At 32.7% G+C, this 25,415-nt stretch overlaps 1 protein-coding gene across 2 annotated transcripts in view; it reads left to right on the forward strand.

Annotated features, from left to right (window-relative positions):
• LOC149813022 (serine/threonine-protein phosphatase PP-X isozyme 2) overlaps window positions 1-25,415 on the forward strand; it is an 87,482-nt gene that overhangs the window by 20,991 nt on the left and 41,076 nt on the right. Inside the window, exon 1 of one of the 2 annotated variants that reach the window (XM_089992506.1) lies at window positions 20,057-20,212. The exons of the other annotated variant lie outside the window; for it this stretch is intronic. Within the exon in view, the coding sequence (XP_089848632.1) occupies window positions 20,072-20,212 (141 nt within the window). The 5' untranslated portion in view covers window positions 20,057-20,071. Of the gene's footprint in view, window positions 1-20,056; window positions 20,213-25,415 lie in introns of those variants that run through there. 2 annotated transcript variants of the gene reach the window in all.

Here is a 25,415-nt window from a genome sequence, read left to right on the forward strand (position 1 = left end):
TGAGACAACGATTTATACATGTGAATGATACCTGTTATAACGATTTGTACATGTGAAAGATACATTATTAAACAAAATTAACATGCTTTTTGGATAAAGCCATTTTCATGAATGGTGATGCAAAAAAAATATTAACAATTCTATTTTTGTGGCTCACGATTCATGAAAATGGATTCATCCCAAAACTCTTTCTTTGTGAACGAAATCGATACGGAAGTTCAGCCTAATAGCTTACAAATCGACACTACAAAACACATAAAATCTTACAAATAGATGTACATATGGCAAAATATATTACAAATTGTGTCATATCTTACTAAACCCTAACACTAAACCCTAAACCTAAATCCTAAACATTATACCTAAACCTTAAACCCTAAACGATGTATATAACAATGTGTAAATTTGAAGGCTAGATAAGACAATGATTTGTCCATGCAATTGTATCGCGATTTGTACTCATGCAAATTGCGATTTTCATCCAGTTGTGGCCGACATAGACGTCATTGTGTAGATTGTGATAGGACAATACATTGTATAACATCTTACAAATTGATACTAGAAAATACCTAATATCTTACACATCGATATACATATCGCATAATATATTAATCATCGATACGGCAATTCAGCATAATATTCTTAATATCGATTTAAGATATTGTTTTGATTCGTAATATCGATTTCTATCGTGATTCTGTATATCGATTTAAGATATTGTTTTCATTATTAATATCGATTTAAGATATTATTTTGATTCTAAATATCAATTTTTAAGATATCAATACGAATTTTCAAATCGATTTAAGATATTGTTCTGAATCTTAATATCGATTTCTATGTTGATTCTTAATATGGATTTAAGATATTGTTTTGATTCTTAATATTGATTTAAGATATTGTTTTGATTCTAAATATCGATTGTTAAGATATCAATAGTAATTTCTATATCGATTTAAGATGTTTTGATTCTTAATATTGATTTAAGATATTGTTCTGTTTTTAAATATCGATTTTAAAGATATCAATACAAATTTCTAAATCGATTTAAGATGTTGTTCTGAATCTTAATATTGATTTCTATGTTGATTCTTAATATCAATTTAAGATATTGTTTTGATTCTTAATATCGATTTAAGATATTGTTTTGATTCTTAATATCGATTTAAGATATTGTTTTGATTCTAAATATCGATTTTTAAGATATCAATAGGAATTTTCATATCGATTTAAGATGTTGTTTTGATTCTTAATATCGATTTAAGATATTGTTTTGATTCTAAATATCAATTTTTAAGATATCAATATGAATTTTCAAATCGATTTAAGATATTGTTCTGAATCTTAATATCGATTTCTATGCTGATTCTTAATATTGATTTAAGATATTGTTTTGATTCTTAATATCAATTTAAGATATTGTTTTGATTCTAAATATCGATTTTTAAGATATCAATAAGAATTTTCATATTGATTTAAGATGTTGTTTTGATTCTTAATATCGATTTAAGATATTGTTTTGATTCTAAATATCGATCTTTAAGATATCAATACGAATTTTCAAATCGATTTAAGATGTTGTTTTGAATCTTAATATCAATTTCTATGCTGATTCTTAATATCGATTTAAGATATTGTTTTGATTCCTAATAGTGATTTAAGGCAGTGTTTTGATTCTAAATATCGATTTTTAAGATATCAATAGGAATTTTCATATCGATTTAAGATGTTGTTTTGATTCTTAATATTGAACTTGATTCTAAATATCGATTTCTATCCTGATTTTGTATATCGATTTATAAGTTATCAATAGTAATTTCCATATCGATTTAAGACATTCTGTATTTGATCATCGAATTGTGTTATACTATGACAATATTATCGTAACAAAGGCAAATCTTTGTAGCCGACAATGATTTCATTATAAAATCTTTTATTATAAGACATGAACCGACAAAGAATCTTTGGCGGGTCCCATAAGCTATAAAAAGAGTTCTTTGAAATATTTTTCCCTAAATGTTCCACAAAAATTCTAATGCTTCATCTTCTTTCGTTGGAGCACCCTTTGTCGTCTCGGTAAGTTTTTGTATTGTGCAGGTTACCAATGACTTACATTCCTAAGAGAAGAATGCTTTGTCATCAGTGGGGAAAACTCTTAACGAAATTGTCCAACAGTCTGCTTTGTATGAGCAATTAGAAGCGTACTATAGAATAATAAAGATTGAGAATGATAAAGAAAGTGAGCAATTGTTGGTAAAGTATAGAGTAAAGCCTAATCCGTCAGATATTGAAGATGATAATCTAACGAAGAATGATGAGGAAGAAGTACAGATGAAAAAGAAGAAGAAGGATGACGAAGAGAAGCAAAATGAAAGAAAAAAGGAGGATAATGTAAAAAGCAAAGGAAATCAGGGCAAAGAAAGGAGGAGGTGGAGGTTAGGGGAAAGGCAAAAAAAGAATAAGGAAGAGACGGAAAGGCAATTGAAGAAGAATAAGGAGGAGGAAGAGAAGGAAAGCCAAATGATGAAGATGGAAGAGGAAAGGCAAAGGAAGAAGCATCAGAATGAGGAAGGTAAGAAAAGGCAAAGGAAGGAGAAGGAGAAGGCGGACGAGGATGAGAAGGAAAGACAAAGGAAGGAGAAGGAGGACGAGGAAGAGAACGAAAGGCAAAGAAAGGAGGAGGACGAGGAAGAGAACAAAAGACAAAGGAATGAGAAGGAGGACGAGGAAGAGAAAGAAGTAGGACGAGGAAGAGAAGGAAAAAGCATACGATGGACGCGAAGGACAGAAGAAAGGAAGAAGTGCAAAAGTAGAGGAAGAGAGGGGATGAAGAGGAGAAAAGTGTGACCAAGGTACGTTAATCGCTACTGTATGTCGTGGTGTACTGTTATAGGTATTATTATGTATAGCGATTACTATGAATAGTGATTACTATGTATATCTATTATTATGTATAGTCATTACTTTGTATAGTGATTACTGCGATAGTGATTACTTTGTATAGTGATTACTATGATAGCGATTACTATGAATAGTGATTAGTCTATATAGAGATTACTATGTATAGTGATTATTATGTATAGTGATTACTTTGTATCGTGATTACTGCGATAGCGATTAATGTGATAGTGATTACTTTATATAGCGATTACTACGATAGCGATTACTATGTATAGCGATTAATTGTGATTTGATATTTTGTGTTATAGGCAAGTTAGAAGAGAAGCAAAGCAGCAGGTAAAAAGCTGAGAGGGCGGTGTTAGTGGCATGTAGTTCTGTTGTGGTTCTGAAAGCTGAGTGAATATCAGAAGGATCGATTACGAAAGATGCACTTCGGGGGCCTTTTGGACCGACATTATTTTGAAAATTGTTGAAACACCATGACCCACCTGGTCAATAAGTGGAACCATAAGACAAACACGTTCCAGTTTGGGGGTTTTGATATCACCAGACCCTAGAAGATGTGACACGGATTACAGGTCTTAAGTGCCATGGAAGTGTTGTCCTAACACAGGATTCAAACTATAACCCAATGGACAATTGCATAGCCCTTCTAGGAATGTCGATGGAGGAATGACGTGAGTGTATTTCTGGTGGAGGAAATTCCTCAATGATGAAAGTTTATTTTTTCCGTAATAAATGGAAAGGTTGGTTCATTGCATGTGTATTTGAAGCAACTGACCAAGAGTACATGGCTTCCTTCTTTATTTTTTTGGACTTACTTTATTTTTTTATTGTTTTGGTTCGAGAATAAGTTTCTTATGGCTATGGTTTCTAGTAGACTTAGATGAAGTCGACAACTAGGCATGGGATGCTGCTATGCTCGCACACTTGTACAATCAACTTTACCGTGCGAGTAGGGGTACGAAAATCATTGGGAGGTTTTGGCCATTTGTTCAGGTATTTGTTTATTACATATTTAGTGCTTGTGGAGTAAGCTCGTTAAAGGTTGTAGTCTTACTAATATATTATTTTTATAGGCCTAGACGTAGGAGCATATTATCGCCTTGCGTCCTCAATATGGCCCTGCGGTTTGTGGTTTTCTCAAGATCGGCGAGTGGGCTTCAATAAATGTCAAGGAGAAAAATGCTCGATTCGTTTTAGATGGGCTGCAATTAAATGAGGTAAATATTTAAAATGGTTGTAATGTTTAGCATTCTTAAGTAATCATCGCTTTAGAATTTTGTCTTCCTTAGTATAAATCGTTATCTCCTTTGCATCTAACTTTCATTAGTGTAAATCGTTATAATGTTTAGCATTCTTAAGTAATCACCGCTTTAGGATTTTGTCTTTCTTATTACAAATCGTTATCACATTTACATCTAACTTTCACTAGCGTAAATCATTGTAATGTTTAGCATTCTTAAGTAATCATCAGTTTAAGATTTTGTCTTCCTTAGTATAAATCGTTATCGCATTTGCATCTTTCATTAGCGTAAATTGTTGTAATGTTTAGCATTCTTAAGTAATCATCGCTTTAGAATTTTGTCTTTCTTAGTACAAATCGTCATCGCATTTGCATCTAATTTTTATTACCGTAAATCATTGTAATGTTTAGCATTCTCAAGTAATCATTGCATTCAACATTTCATCTTTCTTAGTACAAATTGTTATCGCATTTGCATCTAACTTTTATTACCATAAATCTTTGTAATGTTTAGCATTCTTAACTAATAATTGCATTTAGCATTTTGTCTTCCTTAGTATAAATCGTCATCGTATTCAGCATTTTGCATGAATAATTATGTCTATATCTAAACCACAATCTCGATTGTACAGGTTGTTTAGAGACCTTGTGGGGATGGGAAGGACGATGACGACAAGGTTGTTGTCAAGGTTGTGAGATTGTCTGTCTGCGATATTTGGCTCTTTAGCAAATGTGAAGCCGAGTTACGGCATGGTAGTCGAGTATTCCTACAAGCTGGTTTGGGACAATCGATACCAAAATTGCCCGTGGCATTGAAAAGGAAGATGAATAGTGGTAGGGTCAAAAATGTGAATTGGCACAAACGCTTCACGAAACAATTGGATAGCTAGAACAAATGAAGTGTTTGTGCCATAAGAACGACAATATGACCCTAACTATTTTAAACAATATTGGCACCCCATGCGTGGAAATCGACAGATTGAGGAGAAGCAACCTGAAAGTGAGTTCACTCTTGTCCCCTAGCATGTCGTCCTTCAGCATAGATGTAATGTCTATTGTGTCCATTTGGCGGATACTACGATTCTCTTTGTTGCAGTACATGATAAGGAGCAAACACAACTGGAGAAGGTATCGTTCGACCAAAGTTTAGCGATGCTGGAGAGTGAGAATAAGGAGTTACAGAAGGACGTGCAGAATTTGAGTAAACAAATTGGGGCACTGATTGAGATGATTACCAGTGGGTTTAATAAGATCAAGGGAACGAAGAGGCCACCGAATAAAGAGACTCCTCCAAGTCCAAGAAAGTGGCGATTTTTATGTCTATCTGAGTCGTCAAGTGTAAGTGAATAAACATATATGATTTGTGTATCTCGATAATTCTATGTTGTAATTCTGTCATTCTTTGTTGTAATTATATAATTCTTTCTTTAATAAGTGTAACACAGAAGTGCCACTGAAAAATCGACAGGACTACATAAACTTAGGTTTGTAATTATATAATTCTTTCATGATTTATACTTACGTATAACGCTTACTAACTTAGGGTTTATTATGTATCGTGATTTCTGTGATAGTGATTACTCTGTATAGCGCTTACTATGTATAGTGATTATGAAGTTACCATAATTTGTACTTACGTTTACTAAATCGTATAGTGATTACTAGTTTAGGGTTTATTACTTATAGTGTTTCTTGTGATAGCGATTACTTAATATGTTGATTACTCAGTATAGCGATTATGAAGATACCATTATTTGTACTTACGTTTGCTAAATCGTATAGCGATTACTGGTTTAGGGTTTATTATTTATAGTGTTTTCTGTGATAGTTATTACTTAGTTTAGCGATTAATAGGTATAGTGATTATGAAGTTACCACAATTTGTACTTATGCTTGCTAAATCGTATAGCGATTACTAGTTTTGAGTTTATTATGTATAGTGATTCCTGTAATAGTGATTACTCGGTATAGCGATTATGAAGCTACCATGATTTGTACTTATTGTTGCTAAATCGTATAGCGATTATCGGTTTAGGTTTTATTACTTATAGTGTTTTCTGTGATAGCGATTACTTAGTAGAGCGATTAATAGGTATAGCGATTATGATATTACTACAATTTGTACTTACGTTTGCTAAATCCTATAGCGATTACTAGTTTTGAGTTTATTTTGTATAGTGATTCCTGTAATAGCGCTTACTATGTATAGTGATTATGAAGTTACCACGATTTGTACTTAGGTTTGTTCAATCGTTAAGCGATTACTGATTTAGGGTTTATTATTTATAGTATTTCCTTTAGTTGCAAGGAACGTTGCATAACATTAGTTTAAGGTTTAGGGTCTAGAGTTTAGGAAGACGTCATTTGACACGCTACTGATGTTATACGATATGTCATTCATTTACACGTACTAACATCGTTTCGATGATACTAGCAAATGAAATGACGTCTTTTAATTAATGCACAATGTAATTTATTTATTTGTTAATATTCTTTTTGCATAATTTTTGAAAACTGACGGGATGTGAAATGACGTGAAGAATAAATGAATAGGTGTCGTGTTTCGCAAGGAACACAAGACGTTTCCTTTAAGAGCATGAAACATACGGCGTTTCATTTAAAGAAGAAAAGGAGCCTTTCCTATAACCTGCTTAGTGAGCAATGAACAAAAAAACTGACGTTTCCTCTAACCTCATTCATTGTAAAATTTATATCGATGTCGAAGAAGGACGCTATGATTCAGTTGAACGTCCACAAAAAAGGGTACCTTCGATTCTTATAACCTGCTTCATCTTTTTTACGTCATTTACAGTTTGTTTACTAAATATAATGTTATAGTTATTTTACTGAATATTCAGCTAATTTCAGTGCAACATCTACAAAACAAGGTGCTAGAAAACTCAACAAAGTGCTTAAAGAGAACATCGATCGGATGCGAGATGAATTTGCAGGACACACTATCAGTAATTTTGTACATATGAAACCACTACCAGTTATACATTTGCGTATGCCATAGGTATGTATATTAATAAGTATACATTTATTGTAAACAGGCTATACACGATTTCATCATGTATATTCAAAGAAAGGAAAGAACCATGTCGGTCAACGTCGTCACCCCTTATTTTATGATATATCGGTTATCTTATATGTTTATTTTCTTTTTTTGTTTACTAATGTACCTTCATCTTTTAAACTTACTATTACTATTGTTCTGTTCAATAGAGTATTGTTCGTTGAATGTCATATGTGGCTGGATTTCTAGATGGAATATAATATTGGGGTAACAATGACCAAATGACAAACTTTTGTTCAAGTGAAAAGGTTTGTGACCATATCAATTTGTAAGATGTTAAATCTAATTAAGATCTTATTTTGATTCTTAATATCGATTTTTAAGCTATCAATAGGAATTTGCATATCGATTTAAGATATTATTTTGATTTTTAATATTGATTTCTATACTGATTCTAAATATCGATTTTTGAGATATTGTTTAGATTCTTAATATCGATTTAAGATATTGTTTTGATTCTTAATATTAATTTTTATGTTGATTCTAAATATCGATTTTTAAGCTATCAACATATCGATTTAAGATATTGTTTTGATTTTTAATATTGATTTCTATGTTGATTCTTAATATCGATTTATGATATTGTTTTGATTCTTAAAATCAATTTTTAAGATATCAATACAAATTTTTAAATTGATTTAAGATATTGCTCTGAATCTTAATATCGATTTAAGATATTGTTTTGATTCTTAATATTGATTTCTATGTTGATTCTTAATATCTATTTTTAAGCTATCAATAGGAATTTTCATATCGATTTAAGATGTTGTTCTAATTCTGTATTGATTCGTAATATCATTTTAAGATATTGGTTTGATTCTTAATATCGATTTATATCCTGATTCTTAACATCAATTTTTATGGTATCAGTACGTATTTCTATATTTTTTTTAAGATATTTTAAAATTGATTTACAGATATTGATTCCTACGTTGTGGCAATCAGAAAAGCATTGGGTCTTATACCTATTGGATGTACGAGAACAAAAAATATGGCTATGCAACTCCTTGGATTATGACATTGGTGTAGACTGTGACATTGTGCATTTGGTAAGTTTATGTCTTTAAGATTACTGTATCTTATATCGTGGCCTGAAATTTACTTGCTTTTGCATAAACCACAGGTTAGATTTTTCAAAGACATGTTGGGTGTCGACATTGGCCCGTGGAGGCTTCACGTCGCAGAGGATGCTCCTTTACAAAATAATGGCATCGATTGTGGCGTCTTTGTAATGAAGTATGTTGAAGCAATATACTATGGACGAGCACCAGAATTCACCGTTGTATGTTGTACACTTAAACATGTTTTATTATCCTATATTATTGGTGACTACATTTTTATATTGCTCTGACTTTCAAGGGGTTTTTTCCAGGATAATATACCTGGATTCTGCATAGAAATATGCAAAAAATTGAATGATTTTCTAGTTGAGGAAGATACAAAAATCCAGACTGCAAGATTACCTAGAAAGCTATGAAGAACATGAGGCCCCCAAGAGTAAGAGGAAGTCATTTTAAACGTCTACATGTTCTCAAGGATAACGCAAAGAGGATTATGTTCTACTACTGAGAAAGAGAGAGAGCAATTTTTTGTTCAACTTTCAATTTTCAAAATTTTTTGTACAGACATTTGTAACAAATTTTGTAAGACTGTACAAAATTCACATTGATTCATAAATCAAAATTATAAACCTGGCACACGTGTATTGAATACGCAAATCGCCACCTCAAGCACCCAAATCGCAAAAATGTAAATTCCGTAGGCACACGTTTCAAAATCACAATACAAATATCTTATAAATCGACACATCTTATAATTTATAGGATATTATATTGATTTTTGTGAGATATTGTTTTGTTTGTTAATATCAATTTGTAATATATTATACTGAATTACCATATATTGATTTGTAAGATATTATGTGTTTTCTAGTGTCAATTTGTGAGATATTGTTTTGTTTGTTATTATTGATTTATAACATATTATGTTGAATTGTCGTATATCGATTTGTAATATATTATATTGAATTGTTGTATATCGATTTGTAAGATATTATGTGTTTTCTAGTGTCATTTTGTGAGATATTATTTTGTTTGTTAATATCGATTTGTAATATATTATGTTGAATTGCCTTATATTAATTTTTAGGATATTATGCTCAATTGACGTATAACGATTTGTAATATATTATGCTAAATTGTCGTATATCGATTTGTAAGATAATACGTGTTTTCCAGTATCGATTTGTGAGATATTGTTTTGGTTGTTAATATTAATTTGTAATATATTATGTTGAATTGTCGTATATCAATTTGTAAGATATTATGCTCAATTGTTGTATATCGATTTGTAATATATTATGCTGAATTCTCGTATATCGATTTGTTAGATAATATATGTTTTCTATTATCAATTTGTGAGATATTGTTTTGGTTGTTAATATCAATTTGTAATATATCATGCTGAATTGTCGTATATCGATTTGTAAGATATTATGCTGAATTGCTTAATATCGATTTATAATATATTATGTTGAATTGTCGTATATCGATTTGTAAGATAATGTGTTTTCTAGTATCGATTTGTGAGATATTGTTTTGGTTATTAATATCGATTTATAATATATTATGTTGAATTGTCGTATATCGATTTATAATATATTATGCAGAATTGCCTTATATCGATTTGTAAGATATTATGCTGAATTGCTTAATATTGATTTGTAATATATTATGTTGAATTGTCGTATATTGATTTGCAAGATAATATATGTTTTCTAGTATCGATTTGTGAGATATGATTTTATTTGTTAATATTGATTTGTAAGCTATTATGTTGAATATCGATTTGTAAGATATTATGTGTTTTCTATTATCGATTTGTGAGATATTGTTTTGTTTGTTACTATCAATTTGTCATAGATTTTACTGAATTGTCATATATCGATTTGTAGGATATTGTGTTGAATTACCATATACCGATGTATAATATATTATATTAAATTGTCGTATATCGATTTGTAAGATATTATGTGTTTTGGGGTATCGATTTGTGAGATATGGTTTTGTTTGTTAATATCGATTTGTAATCTATTATATTAAATTTTTGTATATCGATTTGTAAGATATTATGTGTTTTCTAGTTGTCGATTTGTGAGATATTGTTTTATTTGTTACTATCGATTTGTAATATATTTTGGTGAATTATCGTATTTCAATTTGTAAGATATTATGTTGAATTACCATATACCGATTTGTAATATATTATGCTAAATTGTCGTATATCGATTTGTAAGATATTATGTATTTTTGAGTATCGATTTGTGAGATATGATTTTATTTGTTAATATTAATTTATAAGATATTATATGTTTTCTAGTGTCGGTTTTTATGATATTTGTAGTATGATTTCTATTATAGAATTATAACATTACAACACAAAATTATTGATTTACAACAAAGAATTATAAAATTACAACAAAGAATTATCGATTTGCAACAAAGAATTATAGAATGCTAAACATTATAATGATTTGTAAGATATGAAAGTTAAATGCTACAACTATTTTGTAGCTGAAAAATCTACACATGATTCCTGTGTTGCGTTGCTCACTTTTGAATTGAACAAAGCATGTCATGAAACAAAACAATATCAGACATTATATTAAGTTCAACAAGAAATGCAAACATCCTCCCAAAATTGTTACATACCAAAAGACTTGTCAAACTTATGCCATCGTTTCACTCAAATAGGTCGGGTGGATTGATGGTTTCAACATTGTAATGCATGTTTGTATGGTATTGCTGCATGTTGGAAATTACACAAGTTAGATATTGATAGGTTGCACGTAATATAATTTACATGGAAAGCAATATACTATATTATATACTTGTTCATGTGAAGGGCTTGGTTGCTTAGGGGTTAGTTGTTTCTTAGACATTTTCTTGTCAACCAATTCCAATGCACCCTTTGTCCTCCAACGACTGCAATCAGAGACAGGTTTCCTTTTGATACCCTTCGTTAGGTGACTATTTCCATCATAATCTATAATGTTTACTCCTGACTTGTCGAAGATGACGTTTACACTTCGGCACAACTTCTCACAAGGGTCAGGGAAAGCATGATTTTCATGTACGTTGTTCAATCCCATTTTCTTAGATTGGTCTTCACGAGCTGCAACAGACTCATGGTAAATTAGCTGCACTTTTTCAAGTAATTCCCTTGACACTTTTCTCATACATACATAGGTTTTTTCGCTTTTCGATACCAAATCTGCAACATGCATAAGTGACCTATATAGTTGTTGGTAACGAGAGACTATCTGACACTTCTCATCAACACTAGATGGACTGACATTATTTGTATCTAGCAGTTCAATCTTTGCTTATCTCGTCCATCTTCGCATTATATATAACTCAGGTATTTTTTGTATCTTCTTTTGATTAAGTGTCTTTAATGCATGACGACATAAAATACCTTTGAATTCAAATATTTTGCACATACATTCAACTGTTCAGTTATCAACATTGTACGTAACATGCGCTTTTTGCCTTTTTTGATGCTCTTCACCCTCTCATATAATATGGTATTTGTGCATATTCTCATATTGCATACGTCCTTCTATGCTGCAATTCATGACCTGTATAACCTCATTCTTAGTCCATTCAAATACAGTTAGTGTATACAGATCTGTAGGTCGCGTCAATATTTTTATGCCCAAAGTTACAGGGCGGGTGTTGAAGCATTTCACATCTTATTCAAGCTCATTTTGTCTAAGATTGACTACAAATAATTCATATTGTTCCATGAAACGAAATATTGTTAAACATAAATACAAAGTTTTTTTCAGTGTGACATGCATAGATTCAGCTCTTTGTGTGTTTATCGTTCCTGCACAAAAGTATTGTCTTCGATATGACAATGCCCACTTCTCTTTGTCTGCATATAAATGTTGTAACCACACACTGTCTTCAAGGTCGTACATTTGAATCATTTACTCCCAATCAGACATAAAGGTGACCTCGTCTATGCTCTCAAGTACACATTGTCTAAACTTTTTATCAAACACTGTCTTCTGATTAAAAATGTGTCATATGTTCTTTGTTGCATTTTGAAAGATATGCCACAAACATAAGCGATGATGTGCATATGGTCATACATGAGACACTGCAATTGCAGTTGCATGATCATCATCTGTAAGTACAACTCTATGGTGCTTCTCATTCATTTCTTGTGTAAATACTCTGAACAACCACTCAAAGGTTTTCTTGATCTGGTCATACAAAAAAGCATCGCCTAATATGCAACTCCGTGAGTGATGGTTCACTCCGACAAACTGCGCAAATGGTCATTGTTTTGTATTAATCTTCACTGTCATATAAAAAATAAGCACATTATTGAAGCATTCATAATTCACTCTTGACTTTGAATCTGCCCAAAATATATTCACAACATATTCATCTTCATCCAGTTGCATTGCACTAAAGAAACCAGGGTCAATGTTTTATTTTTTTTGTAGGTAATCAATCAAAAACATATTCCTTCATTCTTCATGTTTTCTGACATCTTCTTTCTCAAGTGGTTTCTTAGATCCATAGGTGTGAATGGTACATTCTCGCGACCACCATCTACATGTGCGCATAAATTGTATGTCTTCCTTGGTGCAATGCCGACGCTATCAGTTATTTCAACAATTGCAGCATGCGTTTCAGTTACTTTATGATATGACCTTAACATAGGAGTCATAAATAAAGTGACTAATTCATGGTTATGATCATTGATTAAAATATGAACTACATATTTCCCATTTGAAAGTCTTCTTAATATCATTCTCGTTGGATAGTCGCATCTTGAATCTTGCTTGCTCCTTGTTGGATTTCCACTTGACTTCTTCCAACCTTGCTTAGAACAAACATATGCCTTTTTCACCACGACACCCTGTGCATTTTTTGCCCAAGAATACCTTCTAACACTGAAGCCAAGTTTTAAAGCATAATCATTGTAAAATTTGTATGCAGCTTCCTTATTATTAAATTGCATTCCCTCTACGAAAACAGAGTCAAGTGTATTGTCATGCACTGTCATGATCGTCTACCTCATTATCGAATCACATTTCGTCTGCTGGAATATTCAAGTCAAGAGTGAATTCATTGTCTGCACCCTTCTTATCATGTGCATCATTAGTGCACATATTTAATTCTTCAGGTGTGTTGATAGTACGGATGCTCGTTGCTCAATGACTTTCCACTGATTGAGATACATCATCTTCACTGCAACTAGTTGATATGCTCAACACTGTCGTGTGCAAAATATCAATTTGTGTTAAACAACGCATACGTTTACTGCGATTTATTCAAGATGCATATAACAACGGCTACCGATTAGTTAAGCATAATAGCTTACAATTCGATATTAACAAACAAAATCATATCTCACAAATTGACACAAGAAAACTTATAATATCTTACAAATTGATATACGACAATTCAACATAATATATTACAAATCAGTATACGATAATTCAACATAATATCTTACAAATCGATATACGACAATTCAGCAAAATATATGATAAATCGATAGTAACAAACAAAACAATATTTCACAAATCGACAATAGAAAACACAAAATATCTTATAAATCGATATACGACAATTCAACATAATATATTACAAATCGATATTAACAAACAAAACAATATCTCACAAATCGATAATAGAAAATACATAATATCTTACAAATCAATATACGACAATTCAGAAAAATATATTATAAATCGATAGTAACAAACAAAACAATATCTCACAAATCGATAGTAGAAAACACATAATATCTTACAAATTGATATACGACAATTCAACATAATATATTACAAATCGATATTAACAAACAAAACAAAATCTCACAAATCAACAATAGAAAATATATAATATGTTACAAATCGATATACGACAATTCAACATAATATATTACAAATCGATATTAACAAACAAAACAATATCTCACAAATCGTCACTAGAAAATACATAATAGCTTATAAATCGATATATGGCAATTCAACATAATATATTACAAATCAATATCAACAAACAAAGCAATATCTCACAAATTGACACTAGAAAACACATAATATCTTACAAATCGATATACGACAATTCAACATAATATATTACAAATCGATATTAACAAACAAAACAATATCTCACAAATTGATATACATGTTATTACAACCGCGATTTGGTTACATTGCATATACTGAGTGAATGGACGATACCGAATGGGGTAGAGGCCCTTGCTCGCATATGTAACCAAGCATTCCTGTCAGGAGATCCCATCACTTACAAATATCTTCAAGTTTCCAATCGTTGAAACAATATAATCTACCTGCAATAACAAAACAATGCCTTAATGACACTCACGATGACATACGTTCTTCAACAATAACATGATGACATGGAAAGGTATTCACGATGCTTTAATGACTCTTGTTGGAATGTTTGTGCGTCATTGCTTTTTTTCATACTGCCTAACGAAAACGAAGAAGAAGAGAAGACTGTAAAAAGAGATGGCCGACAAATCCCCCTTTGATGCCCACCAATGATCGAACTAGTCGTTTGATTTATAGTTATCTTCACGAGGTAGAAACGAACTAGGAAAAGTTTTCTATCTAACATAAGGCAGGAATGAGAAGGCGGCCATGTGTTGTAGCACAAGCTAAAAACAAAGGCGGAACGTGCAAATCTATATACGGGGAGCAGGAGGACATTTTTCGTCCAACACATATCTATCGTACGAGAGGTCATTTCCGTCAAAAGCATATCTACCTTTTTTATATGTTATTTTAGCATAAAGTCATCATGGGCAACATTGACATATGAGTTATTATGGGTCCCAAGATATTCCTCCGTACATACCAGAACACACAAATTTGTGTTCCGGGGAGAACATACAACACCCTCTCTCTATCCACGTTTATTGTAACATGTTATAGAAGTTGATCTCTCTTGCTTTTTGAAGCGTATCCATTTGTGTGAACGGATTTCACGTGGAATATAAGGTTATAAAATCTTCCCTCAATATTAGGGATACCAACAGATCCAATCTGGATAAGCTAAATACATAAAAAAGTTGGATCCAGATCATGTTGTAAGAGCCAAAATCATAAAAGCGTCATATTGGATCTGGTATGTTTGCATCCCTACTCAGTATTTTGCAGTGCTCTTATTAATAGCATTAATCAGGTTTGGTTCTTCAATCCTTTTGGAATCTTTAGGGTTTTCAATTTTTTGTAATTTTCAGATTTTCTAGTATTTAGGATTTTGAATAAAATGAAGCATTATTTACAAGAAGAGTAAGAAAAACTTTGAAATCAGAAATATTTTTAGGATTTTTAATTTTTTAATTTTTCAATTTTAGGCTTTTTGAATTAATATTTACAAGGGCAGGGTTAGGCATATTTACCTGTTTTCGAAGAATGGTGATCCAGTTTTTCGCTGCCATGATTCTGGTTAAAAAATGAAGCGAGATTCACAATATTCATTTGAAATTACATGACATTCATTTACAGGGTTTATGATCCTGTGATTTTTTAAATTAGAAGCAATTTCCTTGACCACATTGCACTTCAGTGTTCTCCTCAAGGACCTCTTTTCTGAGACTTGAGATCCCTTTGCTTCATTTTCTTCCAATAGTTTTCTCCTCATGAAAATCAACTTCTGAACTTCTTTCGCTTTCCTCTTTTTATTGCTCACTTGCCTTGATGGAGATTACTTTTCTCTTATCATATTTTCTCACTCTTTTTTTTCCTGCCATTCTTCTACCTTAAATCCCAATGCTTATGCTTATGGATGCTTTTATGTAACGAGTGACTATTATTCCGTGACTAATCTTTTTTCAGTATCAATGGCCAACCAATATTTGATCTTCATAAATCTGCATATAATTGTTCATGCCAGATATCAGAATCGTTGACCCTACCTCCATTTTTAAAGAACTTAGCTCTCTTAGAACAATCTTGCTGCCTTAACTTCTCTCAAATTTATGTTTTCTGCCATTTCTTTCTAGTCCCAAATTGTGGGCATGTCTATGTCATTATCTGTTCTGGGTAGCATGGCTTGAGTTGCCCTGAAGGTTGGGTCATCCAAAAACATGATTATAATATGATCCTCTCAAAGGATTTTCAAACATTGGTGGTAGGTAAAAAAGACTGTTTGAGGTCATGTATCCAAGGTCTACCCAACAATAGGTTGTAGGATGATGGCACATCAACTACATGAAATAAAATCTTATGGGTGAGCAGACTGACAATGATGGTTCTTTTGGTGGTTGTGGTAGATTGACAGTGATGGTTCCTTTGGTGGTTGTGGTATTTTCATTATACTTGCTTATTTAAATGAAAAATGTTCGTACTGTATAACTAAGTTTATGTGTTTTTTAAACAAATTCTATAATTTTTTATGTTTTTTCCATGCACAAAATCGCAAATATCTGAATTTAAAAAAACCTTTTTGTAACACCTCAATTTTTTTATTCAAAATTTGAGGATTTTTTTTTAAATCCCTTTACACGATTTTTAAAAAACATAACGAAAACTTTTTTAAATACAGTTCAAGCCTTGGGCAGATTACAGATACAACACACATAAGACTAGAATAACTAAATTAAACCATAGTTTGCATTTAAATAAATCAAATACTAGTATCTCAAATATTATCAAAGTTAACATGACTTAATCAAATAAATAATAAATAAAATATTACGTCATCTCAAAACTGTAAAGAACTATGACCTTCTTGGCGCTACCCCTAGCCTACAGTCATCACCCATCAACCTACTCATTACCTGAAATATTATAAATAGAAGCATAAGTCTACAACCTCAATAGGTAATCACCAAAACATGTGAAAACAAATATTTCAATCATAGAAATAAACATTGATACATTTTCAGATATCATATAAATTATGCAATAGCACAATATCATAATTATGCATAACTCACATTTACATAACTAATCATGCTCGCATTCATATTACAAAAATAAATATGCTCCAATGCATCATTTAAATAAAATAACAATTTATGCACAAACTAAAATATTATCATGATTTCATTCTAATTTCTTATGTGCCATGTTTCCTCATGCCTGAAGGTACACTCTCAGATTATTAACTTTGATTCATTCAATCCAATGAGGGGTATATTATGCCATGTATTTTATTAACCTCATTGAACTGAAAGAACCTCTAACCTCTCACCAAGGTCCCACTAGAGCCGTCCGTAATCAAGAGAAACTCCCAACAAAGCTCGATCTAGATCCAAAATCTGATCCAGATCCATTTTTCATTTGGGTTGGATCTAAGAACCAAACAAAAAGATCCAAAACTAAATTAAAAATTCATATCCAAACATAAGATCCAAATTAATACTAGATCCAAACTTAGGCTTGGATCCGAACTTAACTCATTTAAGATCCAAATAACTCTGAGTCACCCCTGAACTCCTATGACCCACCCTAACCCTAACCGGTACCCCACTGGGCTGGGCGTGACCCTTCTAAGCCTCTCATGGACCCTAGTTTGAGTCAATGCAGACTCTTGAATATCGCCTGAATTAATTATTTTTAACAAGAATTTTAAAAGTTAAATTAAAGAAAAATCGAAGATGTTACATTCTACCCCCCTTAAAAAAATTTCGCCCACAAAATTTATACTTACTCGAATAGGTAAGGGTATTTCTCCATCATACTGGCCTCAAGCTCTCACGTACACTCCTCAATATCGTGGTGTTACCAACGCACCTTTACTAAGGGAGCAATTTTTTATCTCAACACTTTCTCTTTGTGGTCTATGATTTCTACTGGGTGCTCTTCTGTATTCAAGTCTTCCCGTACCTCATCATCCTCATACTGAATCACGTGTAACGGGTTTGTTGCATACTTTCTTAACATTGACATATGGAACACATCATGGATTTTCTTGTACTGGGTTGGTAACTCCACCATATATGTTGTTGTGCCTACCTTCTCCAAAATCTTAAACGATCCTACAAATCTGGGATTAAGCTTCCCCTTTTTTCCAAACCCCAACACACTCTTGGTAGGTAAAACTCATACCAAAACAAAATCTCCAACCTCGAATGTAAGCTTTCGACGTCGCCGATCTACATAACTCTTCTGTCTACTTTGAATTGTTTGAAGTCTGTCATGAATCTCGCACACCTGCTTCATGTAGTGCTCTATCACTATTGGTGTTTCTAGGGTATGTGTACCAACTTCATCTCAATATACTGGTGGCCTGCCCGATCGTCCATATAGTGCCCCGTATGGTGCCATGCTAATACTGTCATGGTAGCTATTGTTGTAGGTAAATTTTACTAACACAACATGCTTATTCCACTCACCTCTTCAATCTAAGGCACAAGCTCTCAACATATCCTTCAAAGTTTGAATCGTCCTCTCTCACTAACCATCTGTCTGAGGATGAAAGACTGTACTGAACTTCAATTGAGTTCCCAAAGCCTTTTGTAATTGTCTCCAAAACTTCGACGTAAAATGTGGGTCTCGATCCGAGATGATCGATAGATGTACTCCGTAAAATCGTACGATCTCCTGCACATACAAATCTGCCAGACTTTTCAAAGACTGATTGGTACTGATTAGAAGAAAATGGGCTGACTTAGTGAGTCGATCCATAATCACCCAAATCGCGTCTCTACTAAAGTGTATGAAAATATTAAGTATAAATGACCGCCTTTTGAGATTTAGATTTGTTATTAGATCTTGCCTTTTGGATGTAATCTACAAGGTTGGTTTAGTAGAAAATGAGGTTTCAATAATGTGATGGTGACATGTAAGCACATTTTTTAAGGGCTTAAAAAAATGAATGGTCCAAGATGCACTAAAATTTCATGACTCAATAAATCATAAATTATATTTTATAGATTAAAAAGTATTCAATGTTTGAAACTTGGAAACTAACCATGTTGAACACACCTATATATGGTGTTAGGTTGAGTGATAAAGCTTAACCTATGATTTTCATCTCAATAGTTAAATAGCACCAAATAATATATATATATATATATATATATATATATATATATATATATATATATATATATATATATATATATATATATTAAAAGTAATATTATGGTTCTCAACATTTATGAGACAATGGTAAGCTGTGATTTTGGTGTTCCGTCGTACCTAATGTGCCATGATACTTAATTTTAAGATGAAAAAATGAGATGTGTAAGATACCTAAATAAGCATGGTTTGACAATGGCCCACATATCATGTGTTGGGGTGTCAATGGGTCGGGTTTGGTTCAGACTAGGTGGAACCAGGCTTAAATCAGATTTTGGGGTATGGTATCAGGTTCAGATTCGGGTTTAATCTTGTCTACTATAAGAGAAACCATACCCGGATCCAATAAAAACTACATGAACCAGACTCGGACCATATCTGATAAAATAATATTTTTTATTAGTTTTACATTGAAAAATTATGGGTTTTAATCGAAACTCGGGTCGGTCTCGGGTCTGGTATAAAATTTCACAAACTATACCAGAATTCATGTATTAATCGAACCTTCGGGTCCGGACCTGAGTTTTAATCGAGTCTCATGTTGGGGCCAACTTTAACGCATGACAATAGTAATCAGATCATTCTAAGCGTGATCCGACGGTTTAGACCTCTGTAAAACAAGGATGTATCATTACGGTTTTAAGTACCACGATAAACGCGCCCATATACATGTATATATACGGCCACGCCGGAGAAAGAAAAAGGACAGTTTTGAGGGGGAAAGCAAAACTCAAGCAGACCGAGAAAACGAGAGAGAGGAATGTCAGACCTAGACAGGCAAATAGAGCAGCTAAAGAGATGCGAGCCCCTCAAGGAGTCGGAGGTGAAAGCCCTCTGCCTCAAGGCCATTGAGATCTTGGTCGAGGAAGGAAACCTCCAGAGAGTCGACGCCCCCGTCACCGTATGCGCCGCCTCCTTCTGCTCCCTCTTTTTCCCCTTCTTCTTTCTTGGTTATTTTGTTTTGCTTTGTGCCTTTTTCTGTCAATCCATTGCGTGGCTGTTAATTCACCTCTTGGGTTATCTCACTTGCGCCTTTCGCCCTTCTATATGTTTGCTTTTCGGATAGGTGGAGGAAGAATCTTGTTTTTCCGTTTCTCTAGCTGGAATTACAACGTTTTTCTGTCACTTTTTTGGTTCTGAAGACCACCATATACTGTTTTAGTCACTTTTGAGGGGTTTGAGCATTTGTGTGTTTGCTAAAGCTCTAATGCTCTTTAGATGCAAACGAACTTTCTTAATCTTGCTGTTTAGTTGCTTATCATTTTTGGGTACTTGAATAAAAAAAAGCAGAGGTATAGGTTGTGGCGCTGAACTCTTCCATGCTATGGTATCCGGACACTCCATTTTGTCCTACTAGTCGATACGCTTAGACACCCGAACACGCCATTGACTTGACGTCATCCCCACCTTCCTCCAGTAGCTCACTGGCAGTCCCTCGTGAGTGTCATCTGCCGTCTACTCCGGCCTTTCAACGTCCCTCCGACCGTACATACAAGTTTAATTTATAATTTATAATTATATTTTCAGTTTATAACTTTATATTTTCAGTATATAATATATATTTTAGATATAGCATATATGTTTAGATTATATTCAGTTTATTTTGAATTTATTTTCTATTTATGTGATATTTAATATATATAGCCTGGCCCCGTACCCACATTTTTTGGAATTGCTGTGTTGTATCCTCCTTACCCGCACCCAGGTGACATAGCTTCCATGTATGCGTTGATAGATGAATTCCGGGCTTAACCAATGGTGTGTTGATCATGTTTGCTCTGTCAGTTCTGCTAGATTTTATTGCTCCTTATGGGGCTATTGATAAAACTTTATGGTATATTAGTTTTGTAAAGAGAGATGTACAACGTTCATGGTGCAATCATGTCACCTTTTTTCAAAATTCCTGGAGCAGAGAGTTTAAATTGCCTGTGACAAGTTCTCATACGAGAACTTTTCTTTATGAAAAATTTTCTGTTGTTTGTGTGACGTGAGGAACTCATGTTGGAAAAATGTTAGTGTTTTGATTAGGGTGAGGGCTGGCCTCAAAACTGATTTTTTTTTTCCATCTTCTGAGATGGAGAAGTTTTTTCCTATCAAAATCAGGGCAAAATAGAAAACTTTTCTTTTCATAAAATTTCTATTGCTTGGAAAGAATGAAAAGTATCCACTTTTGCTTTCCCACTTGCATATACAAGCTCTCGCACACCTACTCAACCAACAGTTCCTCCATATTCTGTTTCTCATTCACACTTTGGTCCACACGTCATTAATATGACTTTCTGCTATGAGAATTCCTGTCTATAATTCTTAATGCCTGTTTTGATGCATTTATGTTTACTGTTCATAAGTGTTGAAGAGATACAGTTTTTAAACAAAAAACAGAAGCAAAATTATTGTTGTTTGAATGACAAACTGTTTATAATTATTTTTAAATATAAATATATTCAGATGTATATGAATTTCATCTAAGTTGCTTCTAAATGGTCCAATGAGTTCAAGGGATATAAAAATGTCAAAATGAATCTGCTATGGGCCTTAATTATGAGGATCCAATTTCAGAGTAGGTGGGTCCTTTGTTTTGCCTGATTTGGGCTTAGCTGGATGATAGGGATTGGGTTGACCCTGATCCAAGGACCCAGTGAACTAGGCCAGCTAGGCTTTGTGGGGCCCACTCATGGGGATTCCTCTGTTTTTGGCCATGCTTGAGGGGCATGAAGGGTGGGTTATGAGGGTGCTAACTGCTAAGAATGAGTAATGACCCTAACTGACCCTCGTAAAAATAGTAGTTTTTTTTTTCTTTTAAAACAATTGCAGAAACTTACCCAAGGATCCGAGGCATCACAAATTTAATATACCAAACCACAACCCAAACTCTTCATTGAATCAACTGAAGATTAATTCAAACTTTATTTATTTAATTGTCAAAATAGACTAAGACAAAAGATCGTCTATATCATAAATGAGTCTTCTTGTCAGAAACCAAAAGCTAGTCACACAGCTCGTAGTCTCCAACCAGCTAGTCAGGACATCACTGAGCATTCGTGCCTGTGAAATAGTTTTAAGAAAATGGGTAAGAACCGCATTCCTTTGTACAAATTCCTTTAAAAATTCAAACAGAATAGGAAATAACATAAACAAATTCATGCATAAATTTCAGAGGAATATCACAATTAACAACTTACCATTCAAGATTTAACCAAATATCATGCAGAATCAAATATTATGCAAAGCCAAATATGCATGAACTAATGTTGAATAGTAAATATGCATGATTCAATGCATATGTATGAATAACTTATTAAGTTATTTATCAGAGTTGCTTTTGCATGCATGTCCCTATTAAATGCACAAAAGTTTAATTTTCACTTTTCCTTAAACCCGCATATACTCAAAACATACACAAATTTTCGAAGTTCAAGTTAGGTTTCTAGTTGTAGCTTAACACACAATTTGTATTTTATTACCAGGTTTCATACTTGTTCTTCGATCGATATCAAGAATCAGACCATCTATCAGAATATTAGAAATCAATATCTAATGTCGGGATATCAGGAAAATCAACTTCCACTGACGTCACTTTCTTGGTATACCAATAACTACAGTTGAGTCAACACCCCCCCCCCCCAAACAAAGTGGTTGAATCTCTCTAAAACTGTGACTGGGAGGTGAACCACCATATCGGGTTCAGGGACATAATCACACAGAGTTTTAGTATCCTCATGGTCCCCCAAAACCGCCATCCAATATTCTCACACTGTGGAGGAGACAATAATGAAGAGATTAATTACACTGTTTGGTCTCTTTTACCTTTTTAATAAATTTCAAGTTCTTTACTTAAGAATTGTTTTGCAAATCAACATGCAAAACCAATTTTAAGCCTTGGCCCGCACAATTTAATAGTGCAATTAATTTTTGAAAACCATTAAATTTTCAAAAATAAATTTTACAATGCATAAATAAAATCAACAATTAGAGTAACACATGCTTGTGGCCTACACGGTCAACAATGGTTTACATTTGACCACCAGTACATCTCAAAAGTAATTTATGCATCTTTGCAAAATTTGAGTGAACATGCAACATACATTGTTTCAAAACATGTTCACAATGCACATTCAAAACACACAAAATGAATGCACATGAAGCCAAACGCATCTGCATGCGAATAGATGGTTGCAGAACACATAATATGAGCAATTCCATGCATAAACAACTAAATATTCATATGATCACATTTATGCAAACATCAAATAAATTTTAGATTCATGCATATGATATGCACAACTACAAGTTAATCAAATCAAAATCATGTTTATGTATTATTTTATAAAGAATGCATTTATTAATCTTAAACATGTACATGACCCATTTCATGTATTCAAACAACTATGCAGAAATTTTTGTCTAACCAACAATTGGGGCTGTACATGATTGAATTCATGTACATGGGTCGACCAATGCTGAAAAAAATATGCATTTTCAGGATGCTGGCTGATCCATGTGCGTGATCGTAATCATGTACATGAGTCGGTCAGACCATATAAAACCATGTGTACTACATGCTGGCTACACTTATACATGAGTACAAAATCAATAGAATTGCAACATATAATTTTTTGCAGATACATGAACATGTAATTCGACTAACAGGAAATCAAAACATCACATTCAAATGCATGTACATGTAGCTGGACAGATCTAAATCGAAATCTAAAAATCATACACTCGGCAGATCTGTTTCGAATCAGTGTGTCTCTTATCTCGGCAAATCTGGTCAGATCTGCATGTATGCAACTCGACATATCAGATCTGCATATACATATGCAGCAGATTTGGATCAGATCTGCACACTTAAGAAACTTGGCAGATCTGAACCAGATCTGTGAACTTATATACTTGGCAGATCTGCATGTGTAAACACAACATATTTGAACCAGATCTGTGAACAATGAAAAAAAATCGACAGATTTGTCCAAATCTGCATGTGTAAATACAACAGATTTGAACCAGATCTGTCAATATGTGCAAATCGGCAGATCTGTCTAGATATGCATGTGTAAATACAACAGATCTGAGCCAGATCTGTCTATATGTCTACATGCATGAGCAAAAAAAATCTAATCCATGTAATATTTTCAGAACATGCTAAAAAAATATTCAACCATGGACTGTATGCATATATTCAGCTGTATGCTTATGAAACATGATGTGTATATTTTTCGATACATGATTATGCCACATAACAAAACCAAATCGACATATTTGTTTAGATATATGCACAATAGGCAGACCTGAACCAAATATGAATTTTTTTGATGCAGGAACAAGAAAATACACAAATTTGAACTTATTCATCATCCGTTTGCATAATCATGAAGCTCGACAAATCCTGAAATTTCTAAATATATCTATATACATATATATTCAGGCTGCGTGAGCAAGAGAGCTCTACAAACCTGAATATATATATATATATATATATATATATATATATATATATATATATATATATATATATATATATATATATAGGTGTATATCATGGGATTTGCGTGAGCATGAAATCTCACAAAAAATTAATCTGCATATATATTCATTATGCCGAAACAGAAAATAAAATTGACAAAATTGAATATATATAATATATTTTCGTATGCGTAAGCAGGGAAAATCGTTAACCTGTGTTACATGCATGTTTAGTTTCAGATAAAGAAAATCAACATATATGAAATCAAAATTGTATATATTTTCAGGATTTGATATTCTAGGAAAATCGACAATACTCAAGAAATAAACATATGTATGTGTATAAAATCACTACTTTATATAAGAATATATATACCCCTTTTGAATCAGATTTTCTTTTTCCATCTAATATTTATACATAAACTGATTTATACATATTTATTCCCGTAAGAACTTAGAGAGAAACCCGTACCTTGATCGAAAAACGGAAAAAGATCGGAAAAATCGATGGATGTTTGAAAAAAAACTGTTTTTTTTCTTCTTCTCCTTCTCTTTTCTCATTTTCTTTCTTTTTTTTCCTCTCACACGAGTTTTGGGGTTTTCTCTTTCTCACTCTCTAATTCTCTCTCTCTCTCTAG

This window comes from Nuphar pumila, chromosome 16, assembly GCF_984573655.1.
Source record: "Nuphar pumila chromosome 16, dmNupPumi1.hap1.1, whole genome shotgun sequence".
NCBI lineage: Eukaryota > Viridiplantae > Streptophyta > Magnoliopsida > Nymphaeales > Nymphaeaceae > Nuphar > Nuphar pumila.